At 37.7% G+C, this 27,381-nt stretch overlaps 2 protein-coding genes and 1 pseudogene across 2 annotated transcripts; 1 reads left to right on the top strand and 2 right to left on the bottom strand.

The window, feature by feature from the left end:
* Positions 1–2,108: 2,108 nt before the first annotated feature.
* On the top strand, positions 2,109–3,897 carry LOC148933421 (uncharacterized; annotated as a pseudogene).
* Positions 3,898–9,812: 5,915 nt separating this feature from the next.
* Positions 9,813–11,975, bottom strand: LOC125192150 (uncharacterized). The gene has a single exon (XM_089063255.1). It carries the CDS (start codon positions 11,540–11,542, stop codon positions 10,007–10,009), a length of 1,536 nt encoding a protein of 511 aa, XP_088919381.1. The 5' UTR covers positions 11,543–11,975; the 3' UTR covers positions 9,813–10,006.
* Positions 11,976–21,955: 9,980 nt separating this feature from the next.
* Positions 21,956–25,278, bottom strand: LOC125218848 (protein HEAT STRESS TOLERANT DWD 1-like). Its single transcript, XM_048120627.2, has 12 exons — positions 25,077–25,278; positions 24,814–24,977; positions 24,210–24,288; positions 23,747–23,926; positions 23,553–23,651; positions 23,278–23,446; positions 23,092–23,198; positions 22,874–23,013; positions 22,707–22,779; positions 22,518–22,633; positions 22,329–22,446; positions 21,956–22,224 (listed from the first exon to the last, which is right to left on the bottom strand). The coding sequence occupies exons 1-12, from the start codon at positions 25,122–25,124 to the stop codon at positions 22,093–22,095; spliced, it is 1,425 nt and encodes a 474-aa protein (XP_047976584.1). The 5' UTR covers positions 25,125–25,278; the 3' UTR covers positions 21,956–22,092.
* Positions 25,279–27,381: the final 2,103 nt, after the last annotated feature.

The raw sequence follows: 27,381 nt of genomic DNA, 5'->3' as shown, positions 1-27,381 counted from the left end.
GCTGCTACCGCTGTAGTCGCCGGCATAGTTCAGTCTCTGCTTCTTCGGCCACCCAGCGTCGCACCCCGCACGGAACTTCTCGGAGTCCTTCAGCAACAAAAAACACTCCCAGAAGTGGAACTCCTTGTACGTCCCCGCCAAGGAGAACTGACTCTCGGCTATCCTCCGGACGTCCTCCTCATTCTGCCCACTAGTGAGCTGACGGAGGGCGTTTTGCGTACAACGCTGAAAAACGGCCGACCGCGGCCCCGATGCGCTCCCACCCCTTCCGGACCTCCTCCCCGCTGAAGTCCTTCCCGTGCGGGCAATGCCTCCTGTAGGCAGCTCTAATCTTCACCCACATGTTGACGACCCGCTGGTTGTTCGCAACCAGCGGATCGTCGCACACCTCCAACCACCCCCTGGCCAGCGTACTCATCCTCCGTCCACTTCCTCCGGCCGGGGGTGTCGTCAACAACGGGCTGCAACGACTCGCCGACCGCCTTGGCCTTTCCCCTCGTCTTCTTCTTCTTCTTCGCCGCGGCCCGCCCCGCTGGAACGGGAGTGTCTGGATCCCCGAGATCGATCCCCATGGCATGCAATGACAAAAGGTCATCGCCAGTGAACTGCGTCTCCACTGGGGTCGACGTGTGAGACGGAGCCGTCAAAAAATCCAGAGAGGGACGATAGACCGTGTCCCACCCCCCCCCCCCCCCCCCCCGGTGACCCCTGCATCCCCCCTGCATCCCTCCCTGGACTTCTTTCTTTTTTTGTTCTAGCATGATAGTTGAATTCCATTTGAATGAAGGAGTTTAGATTTATTCCATCTGTAGGAGTGACGCATAAAGGTTATGCGTCACTGCATAAAGACGCATGATGGTTATGCGTCTTTAACTACTGACACATAAACGTCATGTGTCTTTAAAAACGCATAATCATCATGCGTCTTTATGTAGTGACGCATAACCTTTATGCGTCTACAAGTGATGACGCATAAGGGTTATGCGTCTTTCTGTCGGGTTTTAACACGGGGCAGAAGGCAGAACTTCACAGAACAGAGAAACTAGGAGTTCAAATTGCGTCTCCGGCGATTCGTGAGACGATTTCGACCGATTTTGAACGTTTTCTCCATAAGTTCCGGTAATTGTTTTTCAATTTAGCTACATTCATCATTATTCATGTTTATTTTGCTTTCATTTGTTAATTTTTCCCCAATTTAGTAAATTAGGACTTGTAGGAAAAATGTCCCTAATTGTTGTTTTGTTTAAATGTTTGGATGCAGAAATCATGCAAGCATTTGTGAGTTTGTATTGGGGTGGTAGAGTAGTTCAACTACCACATATGGGTATTGGTTATGAACCACCTCGTGCGAGGAGCTCCATCATATTAAATTCGTGTGTTTCCTATTATGAATTGGTAGCAATGATATGTGATGCGATGAAAATAGATATAAACCAACACACGGTTGAATTATTATGGAGACAATGTATAGTATTTGCTTCCGGTATGAGTTATACATGTTCTGTGATTTGCAATGATGAAAGTGTGATGTTTATGTTCAACAATGCTCAGAATTCAAGTGGGTGCATTGAATTATTTGTAGAGTACTCACCTGTGAGAGGTTCAGAAATCCCACCAGTTGTAGATTATGGTATTGGATCATCTGCGAGGGTTGAACAAATGAGCTTTGACTGTGGTATTGAATCATCTGCTAGGGTAGATCATACGAGCTTCGATCGTAGTATGAATGAGCAGCGAGATGTTGTAGATGATGTTGATGTTCTTGTTGAGCCAAATGATGAGGTAGATGAAGCAGATGTTCTTGTTGAGCCTACACCGCTATCTGAGACAGAGCCAGACCCTGATCTCAGTGATGGTAATGGTGATGGTTCTGATGATGGTAGTTCTGATGATGAGATAGTACCATTTAAACCTGTTGTGCAAGATGAACAACCACTTCCGGATACAATCCTAGGGGGTTGAGATTCTTTCGCGAATTACCAAGCCGGCCTTCTGATGACGTTGTTGATAATGAACACAGCAATTTGTATTGGGATGAGAAAGAGCCGCATCGGATTGTGTTGGAAACAAAATTTGATTCCAAGCTACATGTGAAGACTGCTGTAACTATGTGGAGTTTGTGGCAGGAAAAACAGTTTAAGGTCGTCGAGAGCAAATTAAGAAGGTGGCATGCCGTATGCAAATATCCCGCAGGAACGACAGCAACAGGAACAGGCATCATCAGCACCACCGACGCTGAAAAAGTGAGGGAATGTAAGTGGGAGGTTTCAGTTACACAAAGGTCGCATGACGATATGTGGGAAGTTAGGAAGTGGAGGGATCGACATACTTGTGTAGGCCACCGTGCTAACAGAGATCATGCAAACTTTTCATCGCCAATGATTGCTCTGTTGATTCGACATCATGTGCGACAATGTGCCCATTTCAAGGTCTTCTCAATAATAGCTGATGTTCACGACAGATTTGGTGTGTCGATCAGTTACAAGAAGGCATGGTATGCAAAGAGAAAGGCTATAGAGTTTGTATATGGTGGATGGGAGGAATCATTTAGGCAGTTGTCAAGCTACATGCTTGAACTCCAGTCACAGAATCCAGGCACCATTGTTGAGTGGAAGCACAACGAGCTGTTCAGTTGGAGGCGTACAAAGGTGTTCAACTATGTTTTCTGGGCATTTGGGCCTGCAATACATGCATTCCAGAAGGCCGCACCAGTGTTAACAATAGAGGAGACTCACCTCCGAGGAAGATTTAAAGGTAAGTTGCTTGTTGCTTGTGGTTTTGATGCTAACAAGACATGCTTGCCTATTGCATATGCTGTGGTGGATGAAGAAACCAACGACAGTTGGTCGTGGTTTTTAGATCATTTAAGAACTCATGTGGTGAAATACGAGAGAGAGGTGTGCATTATATCAGATAGGCATAAAGGAATCTTCCATGCAATGAAGTCTGAAATCATGACAACCGCCCCGCAGATACACCATAAATTTTGTTTGATCCATGTGAGGGCAAATGGTGTTGAAGAAGCACAAGGGCAGCAATGTGAAGGCCATGATCTGGAAGTTGGGGGTCACTACTCAAGAACGTAAATTTGGCAGAAGAGGTCGAGCACTAAATGATGTCAGCCATGGTGCGGTGAGAAAGCTAAATACGATTACAAAAGAACGTTGGTCACTGTGCTATGATGGTGGTCTTAGATGGGGGGTGGCCACAACAAACATGTCGGAGTGCTACAACAACGTGTTGAGGGGTGTGAGAGAGTTGCCAATTAGAGCGTTGGTAGATTTGACATTTTGGAGGACGGTACGTTGGTGGGTGCAGAAGAAGACACTCATAGAACACACCGAAGGTGAGTTAACCCCGTGGGCGAGAGACATGCTTGCTAAGAATGACTCAAAGGGGCGAAAACATTACATTACTGTCATTGACCGAGATATAGGGAAGTACCATGTCCGAACTCGAGGAAGAATAGAAAAGGGAGTGTCAAAGGGCAACAATGTTCAACTAGTCAAGTATTTGGATTCAAGTTGCAGTTGTGGTAAGTGGCAGACGTGGAGAATTCCTTGTTCGCATGGTTGTGCAGTTGCTAGAGACAGAGGTCACGTTATTATTGACCTCATAGATGAGTCTTACTACATCGGTACATGGAGGTCGCAGTACTATGGTCCAGTTTCATTTGATGCACCAACACACGAAGATTATTGGATAGAACCTTCATGGAATTTGCACATCACCCCTCAGCAGTTGATTCCTAGAACGCGTGGACGAGTTAGAAGAAGGAGGATACTAAATCAAATGGATGTCCGCGAGGAAGATGCACCGAGAGCTCCCCGCCGTTGCAGAAATTGCGGGATAGAGGGGCATGACCGAAGAAATTGCTCAGCCGGTGCTGTTCAGTAAATGTGTGGTATATATTTGCTATATTTTTGGAATTGAGTTGTGTATTTGAGATATGTTATGTTTTGTATTGACATTTTAGTTGAATTGCAGGAAATGCTGACAAGAGATGACATGGCTTCTAAGGCGAATGTTGGTGATATTTGTTTTGGGGCATATGCGATGGATCTTGTTTGATAGTTACTATGTTTATTTTGTTGTAACATTTGTGAGATGACTATTGAATTTTTTTTGTTGACAGTTATTATGATTTTGATTGACTTTTGTTGACAGTTGTTATGTCAGATGACTATTGTTGTCATTTCGAGTATTTTATCAATTATGCTGTAACTGATATTCAAACGCAAGTAAATCACAATTGAAACTTTGTATTGTCATTTTTTTTAAAAATTTTGCAAGAATTCACCTTAAATATGTGGCCAAAACCTGTTTCAATACCAACAACTACCAACATATACTAACATATACCAACAAATAACAACAAATAACAACATATGATGCCAACCCCTATCCTACCAAAGAATTATTTCCCCGAAGGCATGAATTTTATTGGAGATTTCCCTTTGTTCTTCCTTGTTGAAAATCCCCTCAATACATTGTGCACAGCCTTCCCAAACGTACTTGATGAACTCTTCACAGCTGGTCGTGTGGACCCCCCGGCAATCCATGACGAAGAGAAGTTGGTGGGCGTGGCGGCATGGCCACATTTCGCCGTTGCGAAGCTGGATACTCCATCACATCAGTATGGTTTGTCGCACGAAGGGCCTCAGCAGCTATTTCTCGGATCTGCCGTAACCGAGGGTCGTTGTCATGTTCAGAGGTCAAATGCCATATCCCCTGAAGGGCCTCAACCTAGATAATACAAATATATAATCGTCACAATCAATCTATACAAACATCAAACTAAATACATTTTTATATACAAAAACATAACATACCGCCAATTTCAACGAAGAGGCTGACTCGTTCATCCCAACTGTTGACTGCGTCCCAGGTTGAACTAGGTACGACACTGTGATCGTATTGTACCACGCCAGATAGCCCTGATGACAAGAACCTTCCATGGACGCTGTTGCATGGTGAAATGTTGATTGGGACCTGTCATGTCTCAAATCTCATTCATCAATGTAGAATTTATGTATCTTTGCTCAATCAGCGCCCTTCCTCCCACGGCGGTGACTTTTACACAAATGTCTCGCCTTATCTAGCATCCTATCACGATACTCAAGAATACCTTGGTAGCGGTTAAATTGTCGGCAAACTCGTCCAGCCTCGTGTGCCTTGACAAATGACCAACACACCAAGTAAGTGTCGCACAAGAAGGATGCAGTCGAATCAATGCAGTAATCAGGCAGGATACAATCTGTATACGGTGTCCACAGAAACTACAGAAAAATAATATAAATATCAAAATTAATTTTATAGTTTAGAAAATAGTAAATTCATTAACTAACACAACAAAAATAAATTTCACCTGGCCGGGACGAATCAGTGATAACTGATCACGATAATGAGCCACTGAATATCAGGGAGCATTTCCAATTTCAGTAACTCCGTGCCACCTATACAAAAAATTTATGTCAAAAGTTGCCAAAGGAACATAGTTAAGTGAGTTAATGTAAAAAATACATTACTTGGCTCCAGACAGGGTATACGGCGTGTGCATAGGCGATATCAAAAAGGATGGCCTCAATGTGGGCATTCTTTCCCACGCCCATAGCTGCAAAAGAACCATAGGTCCACCCACATCTCTTCTCTGTCTGCCTACAGATGCCTCGCATAAATAATGATACAGAAACGCTAAGGCAGCGCTACCCCAGCTGATACTAGACACGTCAAAGGCATCGTCAAAGGCATTCAACCACATAAAGAGGACCTTGCACCCTGTGGTGTCCGGTAGAATAAGACCTCCTAACAAGATGAGCGCATGAATACGTGCCCTTTGCATATATACATAATCATACAGCCCATCTCCCAAAGGTATCGTCCTTTGGTGGATAAGAGATGTCATTAACAAACCGCCCTGCTTCGTTTCATTTTCTACGTCAGGTATCCATCCTAACATATCTCGACACTTGCTGCGCCAATCTTCATATCCGATAGGATAGTCACGGCCAGTGAAAATACGACCGTGTGCTCTCAAGCCCCACAGGCTTTGCACATCATGTAAGGTTACAGTAACCTCTCCAACTGGTAGGTGGAAACAGTGTGTCTCAGGCCTCCAGCGCTCGATCAAGGCAGTGATAAGCTCGTTGTCTATCCTCATCGGCCTTCCACATTCCAACAAGCCTTTGAAACCCCATACATCAAGCCAATGCTTCACAGTTAGATGTATTTGCACTATCCAGACCTTACTTTCCGTCCGACGAACTCTAAACACATTTGATGTGCCATTCGCCAACAATGAGGCTGAAATGTGTTCGTTTTGGTGAAAGAGTAATGATGGATCCTCAGGTCCATAACATAACTGTTCTTCAGAACTTGAAGATGCCATCTGCTTCAAAATAATCACCCAACTTAATCAACATTCCAACATTCCCAAAAATTCCAACATTCCAACATTCCAACTTAATCAACATTCCAACATTCCAGCTTCAAAATAATCACCCAACTTAATCAACATTCAATTTTAATCATAAAAACTCAACAATCCAACTTAAATTGCAACTACAACTGAAAAACACACTTCAATTCAACTTAATCAAAAAATTCAACTTCAACAATCTAACTTCATCAAAAATTGAATCACTTACCAATTATATACATGTGAAACACACAAATAGGCAACAAAACAACAAAAATCGTCCGAAATTTCATCAATTTCATCACAAATCCTAACTTTGTTAAATTAGGGAAAACATACAGAAATTAAGCAATAAAGGATAAATGTAGTCAAATTGAAGAGCAATTACCGAAATATGTTTGAAATTCGTCGGAAAAGATGAAAATCGCGTCGGACAAGATGGAAAATCGCCTGCTTCTCGCCTGCTTCTTCAATTGCGTTTTCGCGATTCTGCCTCTGCCGGCTGTGCTTAAAACTCGACTGGAAGACGCATAAGCCTTATGCGTCACTAACGAAAGACGCATAAGGGTTATGCGTCACTAACTAAAGACGCATAAGCGTTGTGCGTCACTCCAAAACGCAAATTTTTTGTGCGTTTTTTATTAACGACGCATCACTCTTATGCGTCATTATATAAAGACGTATAACCGTTGTGCGTTTTACTTTTAAAGACGCATAACAATTATGCGTCATTCCCTAAGTTGGAATAAAACTAAAGCCCTTCATTAAAATGGAATTCTACTAACATGCATTAATAAAAATAGAAATATTCCTCCCTCCCTGCCACATCATCCCCACCATCTGCTGCTGCATCTGGGGCATACCTCCCCACCCGCCGCTCCCCTGGCTCCCCTGCCCCCCGCCCGGCATCCCCCACGGCATACCCCCCGCCATACCCCCTGGTTCCCCCCCTTCATCCCCCCCGGCGCACCGGCCATCATCCCCATCAACTGCCCCCAAGGGACGTTAAACCCTTGGCCCATCTGCCCGCCCATCTGGCCCCATCCAGATCCCACATGTACCGTGGGAGTCTGAGGTCCACTCGTCGCTGGACTGGACTCGTTGTTGTGATCCATCGCTCGATGATGCTCTTGTACAGAAAGTTAGAGAGAGAAAACTCGTTAAAACAAGTGGTGCAAATGAAAATGAAACGAAAATCGCGTTTATATAGGTTTTAAAAATAAAAAAAAAAAAATTCGGGCGCTGGCTGATCGGGCCACCACAATGGCGGCCAGCGCATCGGCCAGCGCCGAGCGATCGGCCAGCCCACGCCGATCGGCTCGCCGCCTCCAATGGTTCGGCTAGCCGATCGGCCAGCGCCGCGAATCGGCTAGCCGGTCGCTAGCCGACCATTGGAGATGCTCTAAGGGGGAAAAGTAAAAGAGAGAGAAAGGGTAATGGAAATAATGTTAGTGGAGAGGGGGATCCATATTATTATAATGATATATGTTGTTAATGGTAATGGTATAAGTTGTAAATAAAATAATGTGTAGGGGTAGTATGTTGTTGACTTTTTCCAATTTAGAAAGTTCATACTTTTTAGGGACGGACAAAAAAAGAAATAGTTTATACTCTTTGGGAGTAATTGTTTTTGTTAATTAAAATACATTAAATTTTAATTTTATTATATAGATTTAAATCATGATTAAAAAATTTCATTATGTTGTACTCCCTCCGTCCCACAAAAAGATGCCACACTTTCCTTTTTAGTTTGTCCCACAAAAGATATCACATATCCCTTTCTGGAAAAAGTTCTCTCTCACATAAATATAAAAATTATATTTTCTCTCTCCATTTAACACACAAAACAAAACCTCCTAAAATCCTATGCCGTCCCACAAGTATGACATCTTTTGTGGGACGGAGGAAGTAACTAATTTTAATTGTGTAATATAAAGTTTTAATCGTGAAATATCATGCTTTAATTGTTATCTTGTCATGTCAAACTAAATTGTATAGTAGTAACTTACTATCATTAACGATAGGACTGACATTTTATGCATGACACGATAACCCGCGTGAACACGCACGAAGTTATTGGATTAAGACCCGATAAGAATCCGATGATTGCATGATGAGTTAGGATTTGAATTTATTGGTTAGATCGATATCAAGTTGACTTGATTACTATCCAATCCGCACGACATATCAGCTCTAGATCGATATCAAGTTGACTCGATTACTATCCAAGTCTCGGTCCATTTGACAACTTTAGTGTTGTGGCTTGGATTTAGTTATTCTCACCTGGCCGCCCATTTGATCCATTTAAGAATTTTATAGTGTTGTAGTTTTCTCAACCTTATTCTGCTGTGTAACACCGTAATTTTTGGTGGGTAAAGAGTTCACGGAAACTGATTAATTGACTGTTTTGGACCCAACTAAAATTTTAAGTTCTTTAGGAGAATTTGTAACTTATTTTAGATTATGTTATATTTTTATACTTCTTAATTTTACCTATGACTTACAGTTTTTGGATGCAAATCGCATTTTTAGTTGAATTTATCACACTATGGAGATAAATTCATATAATTACCCTTTGAATTCTGATTATGTGTCTGTGCACAACGCACATACAATAAAAGTTCTGAGCACCTAAAAACAAAATAAAACAAAAAAAAAAAAAGAGAGCAAACAGCATGTTCATTTTACTTTCTTTCTAATATACATATATTTTTCCAATCATATGATTATTCTTGTATGATTAATGCCAATCATTGGGATTGTGAGACAGATCCAGGCAACCACTACTTCATTTATACCAAATACCAGGCTGTATTCATCTGAATTCCCGTGTATCACACATACACACACACACGCAGATTGCAAGAATAGGCAGGGCATTTCATCTGTAATGTATGATCTGTTCTAGTCTTTACAGCTTGAACAAAACTAATGACTCAACTACTTTGCAACTTCTGCATTTCCCTCTCCTAAAAAGGCTTCTTCGCTCAACACGAACACAACACGATTAACATTGATGTCATTTATAACAGAATTCACATGGTAAAGTTACCATTTCTACCACCTATCACACTATTTCAATTCAATTTTTCCAGTAAACACACACTTCATTCATTGCTAAACAGATGAAGACAACAATCACTAATTATCTCTTTGCATCATCATTTGACACAAACTTAGTATCAAAATCAGAAAAAATTCAAACAGAAGATGGCATCAATCAGCAGCAATAGCAAGTTTTGATTCAGGCAGTAATGGAAAATCAACCATGATCATGAGATAGCATATTTTCTAAACGCGACGAACGCTCTAGGATGAAGCAGGTTATGAAGCTACTATCTGATAATCCAATTGTGCAAAGCAACTGAAACTTAGAGCTCAAACAAATTCATAATACCAGAAATATTGATATTTTATCTATTTGACTTTTCTTTGAAAGGAGAGTAAGTACATATATGGATATCAAATGTAACTAAAACTAGAGAAAGAAAAAAGAACCAAATAACGCCAAAGCATCTTCATTCATTTGCAGAAACAGGAATTTTGCAAATGAGAAATGGTACAGTTGGGATATAGATCTATTACCAGTCACCACCATTGATGTACTAGAACTCCTTTTTTCCTTAGAGATGTGAACAAATCTAAGCACTGCCCGTACGTTTTTTCATACTTCGCAGACCTCTCCCCGGGACAGCATTTCTGCCACCGGTTATAATGGCATTCAAGGAACAGTTCATCAATCAAGCAAATCGCTCCGGTTTCAAACAACCTAGGGATCAATTCGAATTCAGTGCCTTCAACATCCATCTTCATCACCACATAATCCCTCTCTGTCACACTATGCTTCAACCAATCAGCAAAATCAAAGCCCTGAATCTGATCGACATTGCCAGAGGATGTAGAGCCACCTGAGGTCTGAACTGGCTGAATCCTGCCCATCCCTCTACCTTTCTCTACCTCTTTGTGGCCCGGGTCCTCATTGATCTCAAAGAACAAAGACTCGTTCCTCACCCACGCTGCATAGGGAAGCAATGTAACCCCTTTCTTAAGCTTGTAATCACCATGGAAAGTCTTGTCTGCCTCAATTGCGTATATCTCGAATGTCTTGTTCTGCTTAGGGTATTGCTTCTTGAACCAGCTTACAATGCTCGAACCATAGCTTCGAGCTCCAACATCAACATACACATACCTTGGCTTGAAACTGATATCAACCATAGAGGCTAAATACTTAATCTTCTGAGCATTCCTCTTAAGTGTAATCCAAGGCTTTTTTGGCTCTTCCTCAATCAACGGCTCTGCTTTCTTGATCAAATCCTTCTTATAGCTCGGAACACTGCATTTCTTCACCGAATCACCAGATTTTTCCTCCACAGACTCTTCTCCCCCAAATTTTTGCAGGATAACTTCTCGAATGAATGGCATTTTGGAATTCAATCCATCAACATCCCTACTCCTTACAAATTTACAAGAATTAAACAAACCAAGCAATGATTCAAAACTGTAAGTATCCTTGGCCCCTGTGTGGACGACCAGAAACCCTTCGGGCTTCATCGTCCGTTGAATCTCCGCCGCAAAATTGCCGAGCTTCGGCGATTTCTCCACCACGCCTCCGCCACAGAAAACGAAATCAAAAGTCGAATCGCTGAACGGCTGCTTTAAACCTTGACCTGGAACCACCAGCGGCTTGAATCCTTTCTTCGAAATGCCAATCGAATCCTCCACCCCCAATTCCCTCAACGCGAACACATCGGCTCCGGTCGGCGTGTCGACGCATAAGGTTTTCATATTAGGGCTCAGAAAAGCCTCCGACATCAGATCCTGAAAAATTGAAGAGTAAAACTGCACCGATTTCTGGAAACCGCCCGTCGCCCATAGATCGGGAATCTTCTTCTGCTTAGAAGGCGGGGAGCTCGAAATAACCCCTGATTTCGTCACCTCCCCGACTCCGGAGACGACGTCGATGTTATCCGGCAAGGCAAAGAAGCAGAAATCGCCGACGTCGCAGGATTCGCCTCGGATTGTGACCACGTAAGCAAATCGGAGAGCGATCACAAACACGCAGAACAGAAACAGCCGCACCAGAATATTCCTCAGGAAGCTCGGCTTCCCCAAATTCGGCTCCATTAACAACAAAAACCAAAAAAAATCACACTAAAAAATGATTTTAAAACGAAAAAAAAAATCAATAAATCGAATCTCTATTTTTCCGCAATATGTTTCACAGAATGAATTTCTCCCCAACTAAATTTAATTTGGAAAAGTCAACGAAAAAAATGTACAACTATCGGCAGCAGAAGCGAGCGGAAGTGTGGTTAGCACCGACGAGGAAGCGGCCGCTAGGGTTAGGAAATGGTAAATTTGAAGGAGGGGCAAAACGGGAAATCATGCTGAGGCGGCGAAACTTAGTTGGACGAATTGATTGAGCTCGTTGGCATAGTATGATTTTTTTCTGCGATTCTTGCAGGAATTTTGGAAATTTTTGGGGGTGGAAGAGAAATTTGTGCGTGTGAATATGGAATTTTTAGTGTGTGTTTTTGTGTGAGAGAAGAAAAGGAAGTTTGAAAGATAAGAAGACGATGGAGGTGGGTGACTGGATGAACCGGTTGACTATGCGTGTAAATTATTATGCTTCATTCTTATGATTATTAAATTAAAATATTATTAGGGTTATGTTTACGTAGTGTGATCACCATTAAACTAAACCACGTCAATTTATTTTTGGTGCATTGTTAATTTACAATGCCACCCAATCATAATGTCATATCATAATGACTCATATGTATATAATTATTGAATGAATAACCTTGATTATTAGATGTCAATGTATCATGGTATTGTTAATCTAGTGAATACATTCAAATCGTTATACTTTTTAGAAGAATTTGTAATTGTGTGTTCATTAAATGTGGATGCAGTGGTAGGAGTCCCATTATATACAAATTCACTCCTTAAATAACTCATACTAACATATTATGAGTATTTATCATTTTAAAATATATTACTTGATTTCGATAGATTTTTACTTCATTTCAATATGACTATACTTCATTCCAGTTGGTAAAGATAGTTTCGTTGTCACGTACCGTTCTTTCTCTCTACAATGTCTATCATCGCCGCCACAACGTTGACAATAAAATAGAATGATAGCCTAATTGAATGGTGTATTAAACACATGGAATGATGTAATAAACTATTTGAATGAAGTATGTGTAGAAGCATTTGAAGTTCTACTGGAATGAAGTAATAAACCTACTAGAATAAATTTCATTTTTTAAGTGAATAAGGTAAAAGCCCAAGTCAATGAATTCAAATGAAGCATGTGTTGAATCATTTCTAAACCTACTGGAAGTAAGTAAAAACATATTGTAGTTTCAAGGTATTACGTGTCGGAATGAAGTAATAAACCTAATACAATGAAGTAAAATAGGCTTATAATATTTTACACAGCAACACATCTCATAAAAAAAACTAGATCTAATGGCCCTAATTTGGTCTCTAGTTCGGTTGTTTAAATTGGTTCGACATTGATCACAACTCTGTAGTGGCAGTATTCAAAGACTTGAGGAATCTTATGATATCTTTTGTTTTAGGGGCATCTTTACCGAAAAAATGGGTGACCGCGGAAAGAGTGATGTAGTTTGGACTCATGCGTTGCAGGAAGTGCAGAATGATCTAACTGGGTGCGGGATTACCAGCGTGGTACGAGATCGTGCCTGAGTTGCAGTTCGGCTTCGAACATGGTTGTGTTTCACGGCTTGGAACTGAACTGCCAGTTTAATTTTCTTTTTTATTATTAAAAATAATCATTCTACAGTTTTTAATAATTTTTTCTTCAATAAATACAACACAAAACAATCACAATTTATCTACATTCTTCTTCAAAATTCTCTCTTTGAAATTTGATAGATCCATATAATGAGAAAATGACAGTTTTGGTCTTGAAGATTTCGTCCAGGATTATTTTACTATATACCTATGTGAGTCCAATTGTGTTTACGAGTCAGTTCCACATGCGCAGATTGTTGTGCATGCACATTGCTAACACGTTGTTGGCAGGGAATGATGAGTATTTCCAGTAACGTCCTAACGGACTTGGATATGATAGATTCTCAACGTTGCAAAAGTTCATAGAGGTGATCGACAACTGCATATTGGGGTTCTTTAGAGCCCTATTTGATGAGAACCTTCCTGTTGTTTTATACTCCCTTTGTCCCAGATAATTCGACCCAATATTCTATTTTGGACCGTCCCACATAATTTGTCCCATTTCACTTTTACCATTTTTGGTAGTGGACCTCATATTCCACTAACTCATTCCTACTCACATTTTATTACTCTCTCCGTCCCAAGGAAGATGACCCCTTCCTTGGGTGGCACGGGATTTTATGCGTTTATATTTTGTGTGTGAAAAGGAGAGAGTAAAGTAAGAGAGATTGAATAAAGTACAGATAAAAGTGTTACCATTTTAAGTAATGAGTCATCTTGATTGGGACAAACCAAAAAGGAAAGTGGGTCATGTTCAATGGAACGACGGAAGTATAAAACTAATACTTTAAAAGTAGCACCCACATCCCACCAACTTTTTCAACCCACTTTCCATTAGATTTCTTAAAATCCGTGCCGGATCAAAGTGTCCCAAATTATCTGGGACGGAGGGAGTAAATAACAAAATTTTAAAAATATATGAATTTGGATAATGATTTTTAAAACTAAAAATATTAAGTTGTGATAGATATTAAATAGTTGTGATAAATATTAAGTAGTAGGAGTATGATTTAAGGTTTGAGTGAAATGTTAACATGACATCCAAAAAAATGAGTTGTATTATTTCGGATTTGACATGAACATGATGTTAGGTTTTAGGTGGCTAATTGGGGTGCTATTTTTATTTTAGACGATTTTGGTGATTAAAGGATATACTGTAGTATAAATTTAAAAGAATCGAGTGAAAAAATATGAATAGAAGAGGCTCAGAAGTCAGATCTAAAATCATCACTATAACACTACTAACATTATCGTACATAGTTACCAGTGGCGGATCGGTCGCCCCTTCCGTGCGACTAATTTCCTCTTATCCGTACGTAAAATTATCATGTCCGCTCCCTCCATATGCCCCGACGTCGCTCCGAAAATTGGAAAAATTGTCATTTTCACCCTAAATCATCCTACTATTATATATTTCACTCCCTCCGTTTATGAATCCTGAATCCGCCATTGATAGTTACCACCGCCGAGAGGGAGATGCGATGAGGTCGCGAGTGTGAGTTTCAAAGACACGATAGTGCATTGTCCCACAACAATGCAATTTATTAACACAGCTAAACCGACTTTTATTGAATTTAGAAACTTGGTAATTGCCCATTTGGATAGTACAAAACTAGGAATAATAAGACCGACTTTTATCGAATTTATGACGTGCAAGAAAAGTTCCTTCTTCAACTTTTCATGATTAAAGAAAAGTTTCTTTCTTGCATGTTACAAAATTAAGTGACAATATTGAAGCTCAAATTATATTTAGAAAATTCGTCAAAAATATATAGTAAAGATATTTATAAAAATAGGGAACATCTTTTTAAGTCCACGAACTTTGCTAAAGTATTATTTTAGGTCCGTAAATTTTGAAAATATCATTTTAGGTCCATCAACTAACGATTAATATCATTTGAGGTATTTTGAATTTTTTTTTGGGCGAAAATGCCCTTAAGACCTTCAAAGGTCAATTTAGACAATTCTTTCGGCAATCATCTTGCGTCAGAGACATAGAATCCAACAATGTCTAACGGCAAATTTTTATATTTAAATTCAATTTGGATGTTAATTGATCTCCATTTTGAAATTCATCTCCGAATGACAATCCAAATTAATAGCTATCTAACTTCAAAATAAATAAACTAAATATAATTCACGCATCACCTATAGTAAGTTATTAAAATGCAGTTTAGATTGAAAAAATAAAATAAAGTATCAAGTCCAATTTAACTATCATTAAATAATTAGTCACCCAATAATTGAAAAACTAACACATATTTTTCACGGTAAATTTAATTATATTTAAATTCAATTTGGATGGTAACTGAATTAAACAGTAGTAGTAAAAAAAATTGTTGGACTCTAGGTCTTTAACGCAAGATGAGTAGCGAAAGAATTGTCCAAATTGCCCTTTGAAGGCCTTAAGGGCATTTTCGTCCGAAAAAAGTTGAAAATACCTCAAATGATATTAACTTGTAGTTCACGGACCTAAAATGATATTTTCAAAGTTCACGGACCTAAAATGCTACTTTGGCAAAGTTCGTGGACCTAAAAAGATGTTCCCTCAAAAAGTATGTGATAAGTTTATTAAAAATATGTACTCTTCAATGGATTGGGGGTAATTTTATCCAAATTAACTTGGAAATAATAAAAAAAAGTACTTCGATTGATATTAACTCATAGTTGACGGACCTCAAATGATATTTTCAAAGTTCACTAACCTAAAATGATATTTTGACAAAGTTTGTGGACTATAAAAGATATTCCCTCTAAATATAGTAAAAAGTATCATGAAAGTTATTAGTACACCTTAATCCAGTTATTGTCAATAATATTTTTAAAATTCAGGGACTATTTATGTGCAAAACGCATAGTTCAATGATCATTTTCCCTAATTCACTCTAAAATAAATTTCCCCATCTTATCTCTTCCCAATTATTTTCATTTAGCCAAATATATCCTAGAGAAGTTTTGCAGTTTGTGTGCACAATAATACCACACTAAAATCAATATGATAATTTTTCCGGTCGAATCTCATGATAATTTTTCCAATTTTCTCTATTTTGTATTACTCCGTCGTCCGCTATTAAGAGTCTCATTTCTTGACAGCGCGAGTTTTAAACAAATATTAAGAAAAATGGGTGGAAAAAGTTATCGGAATACGAGTCTCACTTGAATATAGTATTAATTTTAAATGAAATATAAGTTAAATGAATTAGCTGATATGTGATCTTATTACTGTTGAGAGTAAAAATACACCATGACTCCTTTTTGCAGATGAACTAAAATGGAAAGACGAGACTCTTATTCGTCGCATACAAACAAAATATTTTCATGCCTAAAAAAATAACACAATGTTTTGCAATTTATCACAATTTTGTCTATTCTGTATTAGGTGTGCAATGCTCAATCTATCTAACGCGGATAGATAAGCTGTAAAAGAGCACTAGTCGAAAGTGACACCTAATCTTTTGTGAAATTACTATTGTGCCCTCCCATAGCTGGAATTTCGAGATTTTATAACCGTTTGCCGGTTGTCAGAGAGCTCTTCTCGAACTTCCCAATTAAGGGAAACTGCTTTTACCGTTAATTTCGGTTGCTTTCTCATAATTCAATTCTGACAGAGCTGTTTAGAAGGCTTTCGAGGGTAAAAGCGACATTACGGAAGAGTAATTATGAAAACATGGAAACATTTAAATTAGTTAATTAAATACAGTAATTATTTCAAGGGTAGTGATTTAGAGACATAATGTCTCTATGTCATAATACCCCTATGTCACTTTGCCATAAGTGTAATTTATATTTTGACTTATATACCCTAATGTTATTTTAGAAAGATAGCTTAGATTATGAAAATTAAATTAGCTACTTTATTGATCTATAGTTTTAATTAGAGTATTTTAATCTTAATTATAATTTTATGGAATGGTGCGACAATTTGATTTTGTTTTCTTTGCATACCTACTTTAACGGTATAAACTTTATCAATTAAATAATAATTTTTAAAACATACATATTTTTTACGAGAAAGAGCTCATATGATTTTTAAAATATAAAACTAAAAATTATTGCTCTTAAAAATTTAATTTACGGAGTACTATTTTATTTATAAAAGTTACTCTATTACTTTAATATTATAAATATATTATATAGGACTAAAATTATAATTCTTCTAAGTAAAAGTTAATGTTTTTAACTAATAAAAGTTATTCTTCTTACTAATAAAAATTATTATTGTAATACTATAAAATATCATTATTTTGAATAAAAATTACTCTATACTAGTATTATTTTTGTAAATAAAAATTATTGTTATGATCAATGAAAGGTATTGCTTTTAAAAGATCAATAGTCATTTTGCATTTATCATGTGATGACTCAAACACTTAATTCGACCAATTGGAAGGAAGCATGTTATCAATTAAGTTGCACTTCATCATCGTATAAAAATTACTCCAAAATTTAATATTTTTGTTCTTTGATTAATAGATACATTCATTTGCAATGTTATACTAAAAAATAAGAATTAAATGAAATTAGAAATTAAAAAAGTAAATAGTTAAATAAAAATTATGAAATGTTTGAAAAATAATACATAAACATAGTCAGTATTAATATATCATTTATCAAATTTTTGTTTCATATTATTAAAAAATGACTTAAAAACTATAATATTTTAATAGCATGAAAGACAAAATACTAACTATATGGCTTAAAATATTAAATAAATAAGTTAAAAATATGTGATTATTTTTTTTTTTTGAGTGAATTACATTTTTAGGCTCTATACTTTCAGCGACGAACATTTACGGTACCTATACTTGCAAAATATCATTTGCGGTACCCAAACTATACCACTTGCTCGTTTCAAGTGCTTTTTCACTTTTTGACCAATTTTTTAGACAAAAACACCCCTAAAGGCCTAAAGGGCATTTTTGTACATTACGTTCCAAAAGTAGGGCCACTGAGAACATTTTCGGATGAACTGCGATAAATATTAATTTCACTAAATCAGTTGAATATTAAATCTAAAAATTTAACCTTTGACTCATAACTCTACACACTGAACTGCGATGGATATTAAATCGCACAAAAAAACAGTTGTTCAACCATAATGAAATTACATAAAATTAGACTACAAAGCAACCGAAAATCCAACATCACTAGTCGCCATGCAAAATTTGAAAAATTCTAGAAATTAAACAAACAAGCATTTTACACCAGCCATAGCTTGTTCGAAATCCAGCAAGAAATTAGGCAGAAATCTGAATCTCATAAACAACATATATGCCTCACTAATTGAACATATTGGGAAATCAAGAGTCACAAAATGGCGCCTACTTTTGGAACGTAATGTACAAAAATTCCCTTTAGGCCTTTGGGGGTGTTTTTGTCTAAAAAATTAGTCAAAATGTGAAAAGGCACTTGAAACGAGCAAGTGATATAGTTTGGGTACCACAAATGATATTTTGCAAGTATAGGTACCGCAAATGTTTGTTGCTGAAAGTATAGAGCCTAAAAATGTAATTCGCTCTTTTTTTTTATCAAAGTTCGACTGTAACGCTCTAAAAAGACTTTACAGAAATTAAACTTTTAAAAAGTAAAGAATTCGAATCAAAATTGTAAACTCAATTAATATAACTAAGTCCTTAATCAAATTTTAATTTATTTCATAGTAATTGAGCTTAAAACTCTAATACTCCTCTATAGAGAAAAGGAGAAAATTAACTACTTATAAAATTTAGTTATGATAGAGTTAGTTTGAAAGATATATCCTGGACTAAATAATACAATAATTTTGATTTTAAAAAATCCGTGTATGAATTTATTAATTTATTATATTTTGCATGGTATATCTTCAATTAACTTATTATTAAATGTTTGTTATTTATTTTGTATTTATATTTTTTAATATTAGTATTGGTTTTATTAATTACACTAAACCAAAATTAATCACTTTAACTTATCAACATTTTCGAATTTTAAATGAATCACAATCAACTTTTAACCAATAAAATTATTAAATAGAGATTTGTTGTAACTAATTAGTTAATTTAGAAAGTATTAGAAGAATTCCATAATTATAGGAATAGCAAATCTCATTCATCTTAATTAGAAGAGATATAACGGTTATAGACTTATAGGGACAAGAATGTATATTTACAAAATATTAATTTAATAAGAAATGAAATCCTATTTAAAATGACTATTTTAACCTCTTTATGGCATTATAGCTTGGAGACATTATGTCTCTAAAACATTTTTCTTATTTCAAACTCGTCTTCAAATAAAAAAATGTAATGCGCCCCCTTTTGTTTCGGATAATTTCCTTTCAAAAATTTAGCCTCTTTTTTTTCTATATTTGGATTACACTATGTACAGGAAGTTAATTTATATGAGAAATGATTTTTTTTTATCTAATTTCCTTAGATCATAATATGTGGATTTTTCATAAAATAGTTTTTATATGTTTCTTGATTTTTTTATAATTATATTTTATGTCTTTTTTATAATTATAGTGGATGTCTTGACTAATGTAATCTTAAAATATCTCTATAAACTCTTAAATTTGTCAATAAAATTTCTTTTGTACTTATTGTTCCAAAATGTGTTTGTTAGACGTTCTGAAGAATTAGCTAGTCTCTGGCCTATAATTATACTCTCATAGTCTCTCTGTAGTAGAGGCGTTTCTTTTCGACACGAGATTTAAGAAATTGTGTTAAAAGTTAGTTAAGTGAAGAGAGAATAAAATAGAAAAGGAAAAAAGTAGAGAGAGTGAAAGAGAATAAAGTAAGAGATAAGAAAAGTTGGTGATTTTTACCAAAACAGGAAATGACTCAGCTACAGTGGGACAACCAAAAAAGAAATACGACTCAGCTACAGAGGGACGGAAGGAGTATTAATTTCGTCCACAAAAAATCGACAAAATTGTGGAAAAGAGAGGAAAAAGATGTGGAAGAAGTGTGTTAGTGGATTGTGGGGTCCACATTTATAATGATACGTAATGTAAGGGTTTGTTTAAATGTTTTCATATTTAAAATTGGTCTAATTTTTTATGGATGATTCAAAATGATAAAATCAGTTTATTTTTTATAAACGAAGGTTAGACACAAATTTCAGATTTGTAAACCAAATGGATGTTGAATATCTCTTGTTTAAGGAGAAAAATTAATTATGTGCATATACTAAACAAAAAAAATGTAGAATAAACAAGGCTGGATCAATTTTATTATTGACCTCAAATTACAACAACAATTTATGTTATGAATTATGATAATTGATAAGGCTTATTCATAGACCATGGTGAAAGAAGTACACAAAACAACAAGATTTCATGGTGGATTTATCAAGTAAGATAGAGTCGTATACGGCAAGTAATAAGCTGTTGCAAACTTGCAATTTGTTATTCAATTTATGGAAGTTCAATTCGTTTTCCTATGGGCCATAATTAGTTAGGTCTTGAATTAAATTATTCTCATCTCGATTTCAACAAAAATCTTGACTTCATATTTACTTCTGCCTCTTAATTGTAATTAATACTACTTCACAAAGTTTTCCGTGCTTAATAAATGTCGCCTTCGTATTCTTTAATCATTATACTAAATATTAATTAAGTTAAATTAATAATGTTAACATGTACGACCATATATAAAACATGTCACATGTCGAAAAGAAAAGATCGATAGGGACATCAAACTAGTATTTTCTTGAAACCACTTAAATATCGAAATGCATAATGAACCAACCATCTTTTTAAATGAAATAAATAAGCCTAATTTATTGATTAGGAGGGGAAATAATCAATAATAATTGAATGGCTAATCATAAACAATATTTCGACAGCTACACCATCTTCTATCAATTAATTTATTGATTGATCAAGCATGTTAATTAATTGACCACACATTATCAATTAGTAGTTGATACATGAATGATAATATAACGCCTATTGTTTGTTTGAAGAGAGCATTGATATGCCAAACGTGTGGGTTTTACTCGTATCTGTGTGTGTTGTCTCCTGATTAATACATGTTTGGGTGTTACATCTCTCAGCATATTTGAGATTTTTTATAACTGATTTCTATGTCAAGTTTTATGCAAAATTCTAAAATTTTATGCGCATGAACTGATTTCTCTGTGTGGATTTTCATCTCTGTACAAATTTCTGAAAATTTAAGAGAATGAATCTCAATTTGGAGGTTTTATATCTCACCTCTATGTGTTGCATTCTAATTTGTTTGTGGGTTTAGCATCTTTATGCGAATTTTGAGATTTCTACAAAATTCAGAAATTTTAGAAGTATTCTCAATTTAGAGAAAAAAATGATGGAGATGAAAGAAATTACAAGTTGTGATACTCTAATTTGAGTTTTGGAGAAAACATGTTTTGGAATGAGAAAAAAAAATAATGTAGAGGGAATTGAGTAAAATGGTATTGTTGTGAGTTTTTCAGATAAATTGAAGAGAGAAAAGAATGAAAATATGGGATAATTCACGTGCTAAGATAAACAACGAAATTGACATTGGTTGCAAAATATTTTCAAGTTGCAGTTCAAAACATCAACATTTTCAATTTATATAGGAACAGGCCATGCAGAATTTTATAATATCCACGTGTGATCTCAGAATTTATTTTTAAGATTTTAACTCTATGCGATTATTTTTTGGATTGATTATTGATAGCACTTCACATTTCAACTGGTCCATTGATGTGACAAGACTATTTCTTTTATTTTAGAACACAGTATAAATTTTGTCTGGATTGTAAATATGCTGTGTAAATGACAAATAGTCACATAATCCATTTCATAAAAAATATATAATCATTCAACGGTACATTTCTTCAATATTACGACAAAACAGAGAAATATTCTCCAACAGTACCAGCTGTTTTCGTTGGACAAAATCGTGCTCTGCTGAGAGAATTCAAGCATTGTCACCGGAAAGTGAGGATTCGATGTTTGAAGGCATCAAGATGTTGAAGCCATCTGCTGCGGTGGATATGAGCATTCCCGGTATCTGGGGATGCCAATGAACTTCTTTCAAGTCCTTCTGCCCCTGCAGAATTTGGTAAATGAATGCGATGAGGCAGGCCGTCTTGTTACTTATTCATAGAATAGGTTTTAATCGATAATTGAGAGGTATTCCTATTAATTAGTCACCTGATGAACAAATAGAAGTTGTGGTGGCAAGTCATTGGGGGCATTTACTTGCTCTTTCGTCTTGGCTCTGAACTCCGCCTCCTCTTCCTCGTCTCTCTCAAGGGAAAGGTCCCATATCCTGACAAGGATATCAACATTCGTTAAAATTCAGGTTTTATGAGGATTCTACCGTATCTAGAGGCTTCTTACGTTAGTTGGTTGTCAGCTGAAGACACTGCCAAGGTGGAGGCCTCGTGCGGACTCCATTCAATGGATGTGATGGGGTGCTTATGGTACTCAAAGTGCGCAACTACAGCATCTCCTTCCTGTGCAAGCGAAAAACAAGGTTACAAAACACACATGTGCGAAAGAGGGGAAGGAGTTGAGACCATTCTATACCTTGAGTAATCTTAGATCTCGGATGGAAAAAGTCCCATCATCACTACCTGATGCTAGCATACAGCTCGCTAGGCTGATCAAGAAAGAAGCAACGAGAAAATGAAATTCAGAGAGAGCTATAGCAAACAAATAGTACTCCACTACTTAAGAAACAAAGCTGTAAACACCTGTTCCATGTTATCACATTCACATCAGCTTTGTGTGCTTTGATAGAAACTGCAGGAGACTTCCCAGCACGAGTATCCCAGATTGCAATAGTTCCATCAACCGAGCATGAGGCGAAGACGTATGGTTCTGTAGGACTCCACTGCAAAAAGAGAAATAAACGCACCATTAGTGACGAACGCAACATCTAATACTATTCTAGGCTGATTAAGATGGAAACCTGTAGATCTTCGACACTAGCAGTGTGACCAACAAAGGGAGTAGAGTCGATGTTCCATGTTGATTCGGACGCTGGTTCCCAAAGATGAATACTATTCTTGCAGTCCCCTGTGAGAGTTGAGAGAGCAAGGAAGTTAAATTACACAAAAGCATTGCACAGAACAAAATCTGCAGTGTCCGGCCATACCTGACACAAGCCTTCCGGGAACAACAGGACTCCAGTCAATGGCATAGCCTTCATCCTTGTGTCCAGCAAACTTAACTAAAGGAGCTTGATTGAAAATGTTTGACCCTCCATTATTAGTTGCAGTATCGGCTTCTTCCAAAGCACGCAAATGAGAGCTGAAGTCCCATACCTTCAAAGCATCCATCAAGTTACGCTACATACAAGAGAACCAAGGCTCTATGTCCTTGAACTAAGTGTAGATACAGTTACACAATTTCAAGTACACGAAAGTGTACCTGAACAAGGCCGGTATCTGCCCATGAAGCACATATATGAGGATGTTGTGCCATAGCACGAATCCGGTTTACACCGCCTTCATGACTGACCTTACGTACCTGTAGGCTCATTGCGTGAACACACAAAATGCTCAGAAGGGTGCATATAAGTTGAACTGAAAACCAGTAATGATTACAGAATTACATAATTAAACCTGCAAAACTGGGGTCTTGGTTCCGCCACCTTCCTCCTCCTCATCCTCATCACTATCACTACTGTCACTCTCCATATCCGTATCTTCATTATTTGATTTCGCAGGCACTAAGTCACGCCTTTTCCCAGAAACATTTAAGATCTTAAAGATTCCGATGTAGTTCCAGGAGGATTTCTCTGCCTACCAAAATGGGAAATGTATACCTGGTTAATACTATGCAATAAATCAACCAAAAAAACAAAGAACTTCCAGAGAAGAGAGGATGTGTTACTTTGAAACATTCAATATCTTCTCATCAGCAGTCATCATGAAAATATTAACAAGTATTAATCCTTTGTCATTAACATTTTTTTGGCATATTGTTTATTACATGGCCAACATCTATACAAATGAACACATACATAGATATATCTGCTCGATTAAGCTAAGAATCATTATAAACAGGAAAAGACTCGAGAATTACCTGTGTTCCAGCAACGGAATAGACGGTGTGTGGAAACTCAGTGCGCACCAGGCCCAAAGAATCACGCAAAATATCAAAACTGTCTCAAATCAAACCAAACCAAACCGTCAGCTCTTGATATTTAAAAATGGTCTATGCTATAGAAATGGCTCAATAATTTAACTGCAGCTCTGCTAGGGAAATAATCACAAGCTATCATACACTAAGGTGGTATTTGGTTAGCCATGACTAATTATCCATGATTATCCATCTATGATTGAGTTGTGGGATTGAACCTCATGAACCAAACACACTACATATTTAATCTCGAGATACAATCTTGCAAACCGAACATCCCCTAAATGTACAAATTACAATCAGCGGCACGATGAAATGATTCATTAAAGCTTCTCCTAACTACAAATGATCACTACCCCTGCATCAAAATTGCAACTTTTTAACAGTGAATAACAGAAAAGGTTGATAAATTCCCAATCCCCACCTCTCTCTCTCTCTCTCTCTCTCACACACACACACACACACACACACACACACAGAAGAATGAAAGAGGATGACTCAATTAAAAGCAGAATGACAAAAAGAAGGGGATAAATGAGCATATTACCTCAAGCAGGGCCATCCAATGTGAAAACCGTGATAAGAATTGTATGCAGACAGGTCGCACTGAAGCTCCTCTCCTTCCTCCAATGCGTCTACGCCCGGTTGCCACACTTTCGCCGGCACCGTCGGGCCCGAATTTGAGGATGATCCTTCATCTTTCTTCGAGCCCTTTTTGGGATTCAGGAGTAAAAGAGCAGCTCAAATTGACGAACAAAGCTACAGAAAAAGTTTTCAATCCGAATTAGAAAAGATTAGACTTTTGTTTACCTTGTTTTTTCGTTTCGCCTTTTTGGGATTCTTCAAGCTCCGAACCATTTTTAGTAATTTGGAGGATTCAGGCAATGGAGATGAGGAGAAACTGGTTTTGCAGAAGGTTTTTGCAAATAGGGTTTATCGCAGAAGGATTTTGCAATTAGGGTTTATCGCATAAGAGAAACCCCCAAAATGTATATATTGTGATTGGGCAATTGAATTTTGTAATTTGAATTCTAATATAAAAATTTTCGGGGATCACCTAAACCATACTCGTGTAAAATGGACCCACCATCATCACTTGGAGTATCCACAATGGAGCTCCCTATAATCCACCCTATCCGATTATAATTTTATCTTCTTACCCTTCCACCTACAGTGGGATACCATATAGTGCGTCATGTAGCACCACAATTTAATTTTGTACTATTTAATTTTTATGATAGAAAATATATCAAACAAAATAAATAAAAAAAAGCACCACAATTAAGGCAAATCCTATATTTACTTCATTAAAAAAAAGTTACAAGAGTAGAGATAAAAAAAACAAGTGCACTACCAATAAAAGCATACTCTACATCATTCCCAACTTGCGGCGCAGATCATCGATCATCCACTTGAGGTATTCGGCTTCGCCCGGGTCCTCGCACTGCTTGAGGGCGTGGTGCGTATCCAACAACGTTCTCTGGTTGGCGGCCGCCACCAACTCCGCGTAGGCATGTCCCGCAGCCGAAGTCGGGGTCGGGGCCGCGATCGGGACCGGGGCCGGGGCCGGGTTCTGTGAGGATGTCGCCTTCGCCTTGTCCTTGATCTTGGTGCCAATGGGACGCCGGGAGGACATCGGTGTGCCAGAACTCTCATCCTCGTACATCGGCTAGTTGAGGTCCATCAGTGGTGCGCTGTTGTCGTTGCTCGTATAATCACCGGCCGCGATGTTCTTCTTCCTCTTCGCCGCAACCGATATAGGCTGAATTTCTCCTTGTAACTTCTGCCTGTTCTTCAAGATGAGCCAGGAGTTGTAATGCTTGAAATCGTCGTACAATGAAATGTACGACGCAAGCGCTTTATCGCGCACATCCGTCAAACTCCCGCCGCTGCCCTTCTTCCTCAAGCACTTCTCAAACTCCGCCAAGAACAAATTGATCTGCTTCTTCACCTGATCCTAGTGCTTGGGGAGCTGCTCCCTATGCGCGCTCCCAGTATGCAATTTGCTTTTGGTTGTTAGCAAACACCGGCTCCTCTGAAATATCAACACAACACTTCGTCAAGACAATGGTTTCATCCGGGTTGTAGTTGTCCTCCTTGGGGCGAATTCTTCGTTCTTCCCCGGAGGCGGCAACTTCTGGGCTCTTTGCCTGTTCCTCTTCCTCTTGGTGGCGGAGCCTGAGGCGGTGGCGGTTAGGGGTGGGAATACGGATATCGGGTATTGGGTTTATCCGTACCCAACCCGATACCCGCCGGGTATTGGATACCTAATATCCAATTTTATGGGATTGGATATTGAAATTTAAGATGAATCGGGTATTGGGTATTACCCGAATATCCAATTTATTATTTAAAAAAAAATTTAAATTAGGTTTAGCCATTTTGGGCTTCAAGAGCTAGGCTAATTTATTTACTAATTACAACTTACTAGGTTAACTTTCTCTAAACTTATATAAATAAGTCAATTTCTCTTACTCTAGGTCACGGCTTCTCCAAACTCTCATCTCGCATTCATCCTTTGGAATAATTATTTTGACTTTTGAATTATATTATCGGTTGCTTCTACAGTTTAATTAAATACGTAACTTTTATTATTACTTTTATTATTTTATTTATATATTGCATAACCAATTCTCATAAATATACTTTAAAATAAAAGTGACCAATTTTTTTAAATTTTATACTACCAAATAAATGCAACATTAAACATATTAGTTAATTTAAATATTTCTATATTTGTATTAATATATAAAATTTGATTTTTTTATTAGTTATTAACGCACGTAAAGAGTCGGGTATCTGGGTATCCGATACGTCGGGTATGGATACCCGGGGCGGGTATTGGAGTACCCAAAATATATCGGGTCGGGTTTTGGATGTACATTTAGATGATTTTCGGGTTTGGGTACCCGATTTTTTTGGGTTGGGTATCCACGGATACCCGTATTCCCACCCCCTAGTGGCGGCGGCGGCGGGAGCGGGATGGGGCGGGGGCGCGGGTGGGAGACGGCTCCGTGTCCGACAGCCCGTACAAATCCGTGCTGAAATCGGGATTGTATTGGGTGTTGGGGTCGAAGGGCCGGTATTCATCAGGATCTGTACCCGGCCACCGTGC

The sequence above is a fragment of the Salvia hispanica genome, chromosome 1 (genome assembly GCF_029641045.1).
Source record: "Salvia hispanica isolate PSC_SH4W2 chromosome 1, Shi_PSC_v1, whole genome shotgun sequence".
NCBI lineage: Eukaryota > Viridiplantae > Streptophyta > Magnoliopsida > Lamiales > Lamiaceae > Salvia > Salvia hispanica.
Note: the sequence above shows the minus strand (reverse complement) of the source record. Positions and strands in the feature narration are given on the sequence as shown.

What these genes read in the sequence shown, in the direction of transcription:
- LOC125192150 (XM_089063255.1), bottom strand. Translation starts at nt 11,542, where the DNA reads ATGGAGCCGAATTTGGGGAAGCCGAGCTTCCTGAGGAATATTCTGGTG.
- LOC125218848 (XM_048120627.2), bottom strand. Translation starts at nt 25,124, where the DNA reads ATGGTTCGGAGCTTGAAGAATCCCAAAAAGGCGAAACGAAAAAACAAG. An exon ending in ATTGGATGGCCCTGCTTGAG is followed by an intron (nt 24,289 to 24,813) that starts GTAATATGCTCA and finishes GATTTGAGACAG; the next exon opens with TTTTGATATTTTGCGTGATT. An exon ending in ATTCCGTTGCTGGAACACAG is followed by an intron (nt 23,927 to 24,209) that starts GTAATTCTCGAG and finishes CCATTTTGGTAG; the next exon opens with GCAGAGAAATCCTCCTGGAA.